At 42.4% G+C, this 11,339-nt stretch overlaps 1 protein-coding gene and 1 long non-coding RNA gene across 4 annotated transcripts; one reads left to right on the plus strand and one right to left on the minus strand.

Moving 5' to 3' along the window:
- Positions 1-704: 704 nt before the first annotated feature.
- SPRY1 (sprouty RTK signaling antagonist 1) lies at positions 705-7,368 on the minus strand. 3 transcript variants are annotated; one of them, XM_040250545.1, is made up of 2 exons: positions 6,262-7,103; positions 705-4,474 (listed from the first exon to the last, which is right to left on the minus strand). In XM_040250545.1, the coding sequence occupies exon 2, from the start codon at positions 4,417-4,419 to the stop codon at positions 3,460-3,462; it is 960 nt and encodes a 319-aa protein (XP_040106479.1). In that variant the 5' UTR covers positions 4,420-4,474; positions 6,262-7,103; the 3' UTR covers positions 705-3,459. The 3 variants fall into 3 exon arrangements, with proteins under 3 accessions (XP_040106479.1, XP_040106477.1, XP_040106478.1); XM_040250543.1 differs by having other exon boundaries at positions 5,763-7,103; XM_040250544.1 differs by lacking the exon at positions 6,262-7,103 and adding an exon at positions 7,290-7,368 and having other exon boundaries at positions 2,223-4,474.
- Positions 7,369-8,060: 692 nt separating this feature from the next.
- On the plus strand, positions 8,061-9,703 carry LOC120870975. The gene is made up of 2 exons (XR_005722913.1): positions 8,061-8,492; positions 8,973-9,703. It is a non-coding gene; the product is annotated as an uncharacterized LOC120870975 (long non-coding RNA).
- The last annotated feature ends 1,636 nt before the right edge of the window (positions 9,704-11,339 follow it).

Genomic DNA, 11,339 nt, shown 5'->3' on the forward strand with positions numbered 1-11,339 from the left:
AGATTCAGGAAAAGGAGACAATTTCAAAAATTAAATCAATCTTTTGCAAATGAATCGAGTTTGATTTCAATATTAACTTTAGGGTAAAAACATTAGTTTTTAACTCATTTCCTTTAACTTTAAAAACCACTGTTTTTCATTTTTTTTTCTTTGCAATAACTGGAATGTTCTACGATTTGTGTGTTGAAAATTATATAATATTTATCACAGATTATAATTTAAAGATTCACCTCAAGCCTTCACAAAAAAGTATAACTACTTTTTCATAGTCCATTTTTCTGCTGAGTTACATTTTATTAAACTGTTGACAGGAAACTACTCAATTACAGAAATCTTGTACTGGTTTTATTCACAATTAAATTATCCAAATAAAACTTCTTTGAATGAAAAGAACAGCACTCAGAAAACATGCTGGAAAGGAACTACTTAAAAAATATTCATTCTGTCAAGCTTTGGCAGTTGAGGAAGAGGGACAAAATTGAGGAAAAGGGAAAGGTTAATCTATCTGTGTGGTATTTTTAACTTGGCAGTATCAAATAAATGGCAGGGGTATTATAAGAAATGTCAGCTGTGCTAATGCTTTCAAAGCCTTAGCACTTTAAAATGATCATCAGTATTCAGTTCAAACACACTGGACTCATGAGCACTGATGAAGACACATCCTAATATTTTTTTCTTCTAGGTTTAAACCATCACAAAGGAGGAAGTTTTGAATCAAAGTGTTTATTCTTTGTATCTGACAAGCATGTTACAAGTCTGAACTCCTAACCTATTGCTATTTCCAGATATGGGCCTGACATTATGCCAGAGTGCATATAGAACCCTAGAAGCAGCAGACGGCCATCTTAATATAATTTTAATGTATTCCCCATATAGCCAGAAGTTAAAACTCCACAACATACCTTATTCTCATAAAAGTTATAAATTTCTTTCAATAAAAGCCATAGCTTCTTAGTCTGGTTAGTTTAACCACAGACAGCTCTTACACCAATTCCTGATTATACGAAGGGTCAAAATAACAGAAAAAAGTTACACAGTATTTTGAAGGAGTCTATTTATGCTTCATTAAGGAGCCAAATCTCAATGAAATATTCAATATTCAGGGACCAGTGATATCACCACATAACTTGAATACAAGAGGAAACAAATTCACATTTTAAATTAATAGATTATGAAATTTTTTAAAATGTTCCTGCTTTCAGAGCATAGAGAAAATACTTGATTAAGCCAAACGTCACAATGCCAGCTAATAGGTTTAGTGGCTTGGTGGAAATGCATTAAAAGTTTCTATCATTTATGTCTTATTTAATGAAAACAAAATCAAAGTCTATAAATACAAAGGATTAATAATCCAAAACTAGTAGTCAAATCATGTAAGAGACAACAACCAAACAAAAAAGCTGGATAAGAGTTTTGACAGCCCAAATCCTGGGTTCAAATTATGTCAACATCTTATTCTCAAATGCTGATTATTCAGGTTTGCCACGTCACTTAGGCATATGAAGGAGTTAGTAAAATCAAGTCTGAGGATTCACGTGAACAAAATTTTATCAGACCCAAAGATTCTAACTATGTCCTGACTTCAGCAGGCTAAAAACTAAAAACATGTACTTTTTTAATATGAAGTTTCACATCCTCACATTTCTAATTCTATGAGACATGACACAATGTTATTTGATCAGGGCACATTAAAGACTTATTAAAGGAATGAAAAGGATTGGAATGTTTTTAAAACTTCTCTTTGATAATGTTAACTATCCCCTTGATGCACTCTTAAATTCTATAATGTTTTATTAAAATGACAGTGCCAGAGACTCCTAGTATGGCTACAGAACTAATTTTTTAAGCTTTGCTGATGAAAAGTAATTTCAGACTAATCCAAGAGTTAAGATAAAACATTATTTAAAACATACAGGTATGTCCCATTCCAAGAAACTGATATGCACAAAACCCCTTGCTTACAAAATAGCCAAAGGAGGGATGGAATTGTTAATATTAATCACAGAAAAACTTTTTTCACTTTGTAAAGTGATTCACTTGGGCATTTGTTGAAACAGAATTTGGAATATAAAATCTTGATTAATGAATTTTCCAGGAAACATCTAGTTCAAGATTTGAGCTCACCTACATCTAGATTTGGTATATTAAGGGAAAGAAAGAAAATGGGTATGCATTAAGAGTCAAAGCAAATGACAAAAATCACAACAGTACACGCTAATAAATGAAGAAATCAAGAGACAGTTTCATTAATTAATATATTTTCTGCATTATAGTTAACATATGTACTTTCTTCGTGTCACCTTATTTTCCGTTACGTATTGATATTTTGTTATATTCAGACATGAGTACATTTCAACAGTCTTTTGCAATAAATATCATAAAATAATAGAGATTCGCATAATAAATATTCTTTACAATAAAAAAGTTTAACAGACTTTTGTCTTAAAAATAGTCAGAATTCAACTTTGTGATTTATACATAAAATATACAAAAAGCACCACAATTTGTGGTTAAGGCAATGAAACAGAAAAGATTAGAACTACTCAGCTGTTAACTAACCAAGTGGCCAAAAACCATTAAGGAGCCAAGATCACTTCAGGCAGCATAGTTCTGTGACATCTATAGATTGATCAGATATAAATATCAACTTCAGTTATCCAAGTGCCCTCAATGACAAGAGTAATTTGGTGAAAAGCAAGGAGTATGGAAGGGAGGGGGTCGAGTCCTTCACAAATATGAAAGCTTGAATAAGGATGAGCAAGATACAACCAATATATCTCCAATGTGAAGACTTACTTTGTAAAGCAGACCTAAAATTACACAGAAAACAAAACAAAACAAAACAAAAAAACCCTGGCATCTCTAAAAATGATAACACCAAAACTGAGGGGATAGAAAGTTGAGGAGCAAGGAGAGGGCAGTGGTTAAAGGAGAATTTTAACGTTGTAACAAAAACAGATCTCCCATGCTACTTAAGTGTCTAATGCTATGAAGATAGCCCTAATTGGACACAGATTTAATATATAGCTTTTTTAAGCAATTAAATGGCTGCTTCTTTAAACACCAATTTCCCTGTTCCCAGAGTACCCAATCAAAAACAGCTCTAAATCACTGTAGCCTGGGTGTACATGTGTGGATATGTTCACGTGTACAACTTTGGAAAGTTGCTTGCAGAACAAAAAGGCTACACAAAAGCCCACTGGCTCTCAATACCCTCTCGAGTGGATGGCAGAGGCTCTTGTCATAAGGGGGAGCCAGATGCATTTCACAGTCCACTCTTACTGAAGATCATCCATTAGAGAAGAGTACAATCCATGAGTCGAACCTTGGAAAGAAGGGGAGAAAGGTGGGACAGGGGAAAACTGCAAAGAAAATAAAACCAGTATCTGACAGCATCTTTTTTAACAGCCACAGCTTGAAAGCGAGAGAAGTTCAGGAGGTCCAACCCACCTCCAAAAATCATGATGGTTTACCCAGTCCCCGGGAGGGGCAGCTCTCCAGCTTACAATAGACAGTGTTGGAGTTCTTACATCTGCACCCTGGGCGATGGATCCAGTCATAACACCCCCTGCACAGCTTCAGGCATCCCTTGGCTGGAGGATAACAAAGTAAGCAAGGTAAAAACAGAGACATGGCTCCCATACACAGGTACCTAGAGCAGCACTGTGACTGTGAACAGGAGCAAGGATTATCCGAGTAGGAATCCCCTTCGTCGTCATTGGAGCAGTGGTAGAAGATGCCCTTGACCAAGCACATGCAGGTTCCGTACTCCACCATGCTCTCAGCGGAGCAAAGGCACTGCCGGTTACAGGCCAAGCAGGATGGCAGGGTCCTGGGAGCTGTGCATTCCCCACACTTGCACTTCCCACACTGTTCACAAATGAACTTGTGCTGCGTCAGGTCCTCTTTCAAGGAGCCCTTTAAGTCATCCACAATCAGTTGCTTGGGCTGGGTCCGGATTGCCCTTTCAGACCTGTGACCAGGGATGGGTCTGGTTGGCGGGGACCTTCCTAACAGCCCCTGCTCAGAAGAGGCACTGCTGTTGCTCCCAGAACTGGCTGCGCTCCCAGTGCTGGTTGATCTGCTCAGAATGGGGCCTCTGGCGTTATTTGAGAGTCCCGCATGTCCCAGGTGGCTGGTAGGTCTATGCTCATAGTTATTATTCACATTAATCGGTATGATTTCGTGAGTCCTCTCATGCTTTTCTTGTCTTGGTGCAGTTCGAGGAGCAGGTCTTTTCACCACAGATGGCCCTTCTGTGTATTCATTGCTGCCTCTGATGGCCTTGATCTGGTCTAAGGACAAAATAGCAGCAGGCTGAATCTCTCTCTCATAGTCTAGCCTCTGACGGTTGTCCAGTGCAGGCTGCTGGATCACAACTAATGAGCTGCCGCTGCCATGCTGATTCGGGGGATCCATGTGTAGTGATCTTGATTTCTGGCAATCAGTGGAAACCTGGCATGCATCTGAAGTCCTAAAAGGAAAGCAAAGATGAAAAAAAACAAACAGAGAAAATAAATGACTAGAAGTATTTGGGGGGGTAGCGGGGAAGAGGCGAGAAATCCTGTCAAGTCACAAATTGCCTAAACCACCTGGTAATGATCTCCCTCATCAGGGGATTACAGTGATGCTGGGGTCCTGGACAGAGTCCAATTCCGAGAGAGGCTTAGGACCACATCACAGAAGAAGAATGTAAGCAAGAGACCCCATGCCATAAGAATTGGAAGTTTTTTCAGCTTTTAAAAAGCAGAATCAAGAAGTAATGTCTTCCTGTTTGTGAATCTAACAAACAAAATGGAGTATGCCCTTGTGGGGAACACTGAGTATAAGCACTAATAAACCGCTCTCATCTAAAGAAGCTCTGTATCAGTTCATGGGTACTTTCCATAAAAGAAAACATCCATTAAAAAAAAAAAACAACAACTAAGAATGGCTATGGTGCTGTTGTCTTTAATTATGTTTGCTATTATAAGTATTCGATTAGTGTTCAGGAAATTAGTCAAGGCATACTTCATGCATTAAAAAAAAAAAAAAGACACTCCAAACTGAAATGGAATCTCAAATTAAAAGGTCATCTTCAGTAGAAACCAGAATTTTAAACCTAGTTTACTATTAGTCTACAAGATATAAAAGTGAATGTAGACGAACACAACAGTTCTTGGTGTTTTATAGCCTCTAAAGCACACACACAAAACTCAATGTACAGTTCTGTGAATGTTAAGACCATTCACATTTGAATTTTTTTTTTTTAAGTTTAAATAAGGATCACTGACATAAGATAACTTTCACATACAAAGTGTCCGGCCTTTAAAGTAGTATGGGGAAATCCTGGCCATTTTAATTATCTGTATTTCCTCTAATTTAAAAATCTGTATTTACATGCCAGATCTTGATTTTCAAAAGCACTGCCAACTCTGAATCAATGAGCTTCTTGTAATAAAGTATAGCAATATCCAGGTAAAAATCTGTTTCAATACCAATGATTACTTCTAATTTATACAAATTACTTCTAATTTATAATGTATTCTTCATAAATCCATCTATTAAACATAAAAACGTTTTTGTTTTCATAAACGGTAAACCAGAATATTTTTCACACAAATTCCTCCCACAATCTACAGATTTGATCCAGTTCAAGAATGCAAAGAAAAAAAATGCCTATTCTCCACTACCATGAGCCAAATCTCATCAGCTTCAGGAATAAGGCAGAAAGAAGTCCATTTCATCTATTAACTTCACTGAATGGCCCTGGACTGTCTTACATGTTAACTTCTTAGCGTTTCCCCCCCGCCCAGCTCATTCTCCCAACTCGGAGCCTCAAGTGTCTACCTTCTCTGTACCCAAGGAAAAACACGTTCATAACCTGCTGGGTTTAGTCCTGGAGTCCTTAAGGACTGTTAAAAAGATTCCATCGTTACTCTGCAGTATCATTCTCCTCGCAAAGCACTTTTCTAACCCAGTGCTTCTATAGCAAAGAGTATTTAAAAGTAGTAATTCAGACTCCACACGAAAGTTAAAAACGTGGATCTGAAGAGAGTAGAAAAAGCACAGGGCACGACTTTTAGTCTTAAATGCAACTGTAACAAAGTTCCTGCTGGCCGGTAAGGGAGGCCACCAGATAAAAGCAGAATGTCAGCCACCTCGGATCTGAAGCAAAGCCCCTTTTCCAGCAGTGACAACCCTGGATCTAGCCCCAAACACGCTCACACGCTCTCGGCAGACTCTTCTCCCCCAAGAAAGCCCCGAATCGAAGTCGAATACCTTTTCGGACAATCCCATCACATTCTAAGGATCACCGTGGATTTCCAAAGCCTTTTGGCGTATGCCACCAAGGATGCTTACAAATCAGGAAAAGCCTTCGGAGTGAATGCAGGCGCCAAAAAGCAAGCCCAAGGCAGGGAGGGTTATAAATAAATATCTGTCTACACTTTAAAGGAGAAGCCGGATTCCTAAAGAGCCGGGGCGCAGCGAGCCGGGGGCCCGGGCGGCGGAGCGGTGTCGCCACATCGCCGGTTCCCGCGGTGGAGCTGCGCCCTCTGCAATCCGCGCTGAGACGAGCGGGGAATAAATAGTTGACGGAGAGGAAGGAAAAGGAAAAAGTTATGAATGAAAACAAGTATTCTCTCTCGCTCCCTCTCTCTCTCCTCTCTCTCTCGGGCAGGAGGAGGGGAGGAGGCTGAGGTTACCATTACCTCAGGAGGGCGGACTTCCCCACTTTTAAAGTGGCAGTGCCCTCTCCCGCCCCTCGCCGCGCCGCCGCGCTCACAACAAGGGTAAAGTGGCAGCTCGCGCGGGCGCACACCGACTCGGCCCCGGGGCTCCCCAGCGAACCGGGGGTCCGCTCTGGCACTCGCGCGCGAACACGCCTTTCGGGAGGCCCCGAAAGAGGGATCCTCGGATCCCGAAAGCCCGCCGCGGGCACCCGCCGGGCGGCTCCGCGGTCCTCCTCGGACCCTCCCCCCGGCTCCAAGCCTCCCCGAATGCACCTTTCGCGTGGAGGGGTTTCCCCGAGAGGACACCCCGGGTCCCCGCGCCGCCGCTGCAGGCGACCGAGGACTGGGGACCCCGCTTCGCCGTCCCGCGCGGAGGCGAAAGGTCGCTCTCGGGGTTACCCAGCTTTGAGCGCCCCGCGGGCCGCCCGGGCCGCGAGAGGGGGTGGCCCCACTCTCCCTTCCCCTCGCGCGGTCCGAGCCCCCACGCCGCTCCCCAGGGCCCGCACCTGCCGCCCGGCCCGCGCCGCCCGGGCACCTCCCGCCCCCGCAGCCCGAGGGCGGCCGCCCCAAACTCACCTAGGCCGAAGCGGGGGCGGGCGGCCAAGCAGTGCAACCCGGCCTGGGTCCCGGTGCGGGCGACTGCGTGCACTCGCCGCATCAACCGCGGCTGGGAGGACGGGGAGGCATGGCCCGAGCTGCGGCCTCTGCCCCTGGGCAGGAGCGCTCCCCGCGGCCCCCTTCCGGCTGCGGGGGACAATCTTCTGGAGACTCGGCGCGGCCAGGCGCAGACCTCTCACAGCTCGCGTGCGCCGCGCAGCTCAGTAACATCCACCTCCGGGGCTCTTCTCCTGTAGCCCCCTTCCAAGAACCAGGAAAAAAAAAAAAAAAATCCCTTCAGGAGGGCTCTCCCGGTCTATCCGGAAGGCGAGCTGGGGAGCGGCGGGGAGAGGAGTGCGTGACTGGCCGGCCGACCCGCCGCTGTGCTCGGACCAGAGTTTTCCTCGGGGTCCAGTCGCTCCTCGCGGGAAAGGCGGGAGTGGCGGCCTCCTGACGCGTGGAAATCCACGTCACGGACGTTTGAGGCTCCGCGGCGCCCGGGACGGGGCTCGAACCGGCGTCCACGGACGAGTCACGGAGCCGCGCAGGGAGTACAGCCTGAGAGGCCCGACCGCCGCTCCCCGCGGGTGGGGGTGGGTGGGATTTTGTTTTTTACCCGCTTTTAAGGGGCGGTGGTGAAGGGAGCGAGGTTTGGGGTTCTCCTCCGGGGAGAAGGCGGGGCGTCGTCCCTCGGCCCCCGCGCAGGTCCAGGCACTTTCTCGATCCCGCACGCCGGGCAAGTGGGGGCACGGCGTCCCTGGGAACTCCGGTCCTGGCAGTCAGCCTCTCCCGGGCAGCGATCACTCCCAGTCCTCTGACCCTCTTGTTCCGCGGCCGAAACGCCTGCTACAAACGATTAGAGATAAGAACACGTTAATTTCCCTTTCTTTCCAGGCACTTGGACTCGCCGCGCGCTCCGCCGCCCGGGCGAAGAGTGGAGCTGAGAGGGCCGCTCGCCAGCTCGCCCGCCGCCCGCACCCGCTGCCATGTGCTGGCTGTTGCTGCTCCCTGTGATTGACAGGCGGGCGCACAGTCGGCGTGTCAGCAGCGAACCAAAGTAACATGCAGTCTTGCACGTTTTTGCCGAAGTGCTTTTGCCCCTTGGAATGCCTAAGAGTTCAAACAACGTTCAAGCGACGCTTCTGCGCATTGGAAATCAATACACAGAGACGGGAAATTCAGGTTTTAAACAATTGCTTCTGGGGATTCGGTCGCCAACAATGCCTAAACAAACATGCATTTGGTCCACACACCGAATGCCAGTCCCTCTTTGGCAAAAAAAAAAGAAAAAAGAAAAACCACCCAGTTTTTCTTTCACACATCCGACTGTTTCAGACTTGAAACTTATTACTGCTCGGCTGGGGGGGTTGTGGGGGTGGGGAGGAAAAGGACCTTGCTTTTTCTTTTAGTGGTAGCATTTACTTTAAGAGCATTCGTTTTAGCAGTGGGAATGCTACTGGTAATTAGAAATGCAACCAGTAATCTTAGATCTAAAGCGAGTTCAAAGAAATAATCAGTTCCTTGCAAAAGCCAACATTTCTCACCTGATCTTTCCTTAAAATGTCTACGGAAGGAAAGGAAGGAAACAGTTCTTACCTAAAGCAAAGATTGGAAATTGCTTTTCAGGCACATTTACAGCAACTGTAGCTGTTCCTTTTCCAGGGCTGGGAGTTGTGTCTGCGGCTATCACTCTGCAAACCACTGCGTGCCTTACAGAGCAGTCCCACTCCAGCTCCGCAGAATTTCAGCTCTTCGCCTCCACCTCCACCTCCACTCCAGGACACGCCTCCAGTGATATCATGTGTCAATCATACGGGCTGCCTGAAAACCTGGAGCAGGATTTCCCCAACAGTCGTTTCCTCTTTCCTTTATGAGTACCCACTTGGATATATTGCCCTGTACACTCCCCTAACAAACATCCTCTGAAAATGTGGATTGCCTCAAAAAATCCTTCAAATGCCTTTCGTCATAAAAGAATACCTTTAAATTTAGTTAGCAGTCTTCAGTTATCAAATCTCAGCAAAAAGACTGGTGAACTCTACCCTTAAAAGTGGAATTAGAAAACAACTTTGAAGAAGATTAAAAAGTTGTATATCAAGCCCTCACTACTGATCAGTTAGTGAGATAATGTATATTGATATAAAAAAGATGATGATATGCCATTACAGACCCAATTTAAAGCAAAGTTCAGAATATGTGAAATCTAAAACGTGGCACGCTTTACTGCAAATGTATGTAATATGTGATAAAGGTATGATTTCCTGCTGTAGATTTTATAATAATTGCTCTCTTGATTTGTGATGTAATTTCCCCAAAATCAAACTGTAAAAATCCCAGACTCCTTCAATTTTGTAAGATATTTATATAATTTTGAAAAAAATAAGTTTATTTTTTAAAATCAGCTGAATAGAAATAAATTAAAATAGAAATAATTTCCTAAGAGGTTTTATAATTCTTAAGCATATATGATGTGTCACTGAAGAAAAAAAAAGAGCATTTTAATCAGTAGGAAAAATGCTTTTTGTTTCCTTACAGACTCTTGGATTTTAGACATTTATTATCAAAATCATGTACTTCATGCTGCTGTGAGGGTAATAATATGTGAAATTTGAGTTTCCACAGAGATTCTTAAAAGATACCTAAAACCCAGAAAAATATAGTAAGTGGAAAGGGAAATATTTTTTCCAGGTCCTACATATAAGAAGTAGCTTAAAGTCTTTGACGAAATAAAGCAAACAAAACTTCAGTAAAAAATCATATAAATTTGAGTATGGACATTTCAGTGATTTTTTAATATTCTTCTTTACATTAGTAAGTAATTCTTTTGAAACTGTTATTTTTTCTCTATTCGAGATTTTCTAATATTTGAGTTCTTTAAAATAATTAAAGTTCTCTTTGGAATGACCTTTCAGGACCCTAGGGCACTGCTAAAACCATCACTAGAAAATCACACAGAACAAGAATTAAACCAAGAAGCTACCTATCACTCTTAATAATATAAATTGTAATAAAATAGGCTGTTTCAAAGGCTAAAGTCAAATTACTGTACATATTTTATATTTTCATATATCTCATAATATTTGGAGAAGTAATAAACTTTAACCAGTGGATAAGTTTCTTGGACAATTTGAATGGGTTTGAATGAGTCAGATCAGAAATACAATATTCCATGATGGTATCTTATTTGGTTTTTCAAAATTGTCTTCTCTGCCATCACCACAATTTGGGGACAAGAGGTCAGTTCACCAGTATGATAAACCCAGGAGAGGGAGCACTGAGCATTTTATTTCCATAAATCCTGCAACAATATGTTTGGAAATTTCTGTTACAAATAACCTTCAAACTATTTCAACCAAGGTATATTATTAAATTATAATTTTTGTGAAATTAAGTATTTTTAAATTACAATAATAAAATCCATAAAATGTTATCTATAACATCATCATGGATCATGTTCTATTGAGAAATCAAATAGTATGAACAATGACCCTCTATATCATTTAGCACTGAAATGCATCAATATGTTTTTCTCTAAATATTATAGTATAAATAAATATATATATAACCTTGCCACCCTGGAGCTAGAATAGGGGTCCCCAACCTCCAGGATCTAATGCCTGATGATCTGAGGTAGAGCTGATGTAATAATAACAGATATAAAGTGCACAGAAAATGTAATGCTCTTGAATCATCCTGAAACCATTCCTTCCCCTCTTTGGTCCATAAAAAAAGTTCCTTCCACGAAATCAGTCCCTGATGCTGAAAAGGTGGGGGCTGCTGATCTAGAAGACATTTAATAAAACCTGCCCTCTTTTCTGATTGCCTACAACTCTTAAGTCTGTTGAAGTTCTAAAATTTTTGCTTAAAATAGACATTGTTATTTATTTAGAAAGTTTAATACAGTGTACCATGGCTAGAAATAGACAGCTAGTATACGAAGTTTTCCTGAAAAGGAAAAACAATGTAAATATCCATGAGAAATTGTACCATAGTTTTCAGTTTACTATATTAAGATCTAAAAGAATAAGG

Source organism: Oryx dammah, unplaced genomic scaffold, assembly GCF_014754425.2.
Source record: "Oryx dammah isolate SB20612 unplaced genomic scaffold, SCBI_Odam_1.1 HiC_scaffold_12, whole genome shotgun sequence".
Lineage (NCBI taxonomy): Eukaryota > Metazoa > Chordata > Mammalia > Artiodactyla > Bovidae > Oryx > Oryx dammah.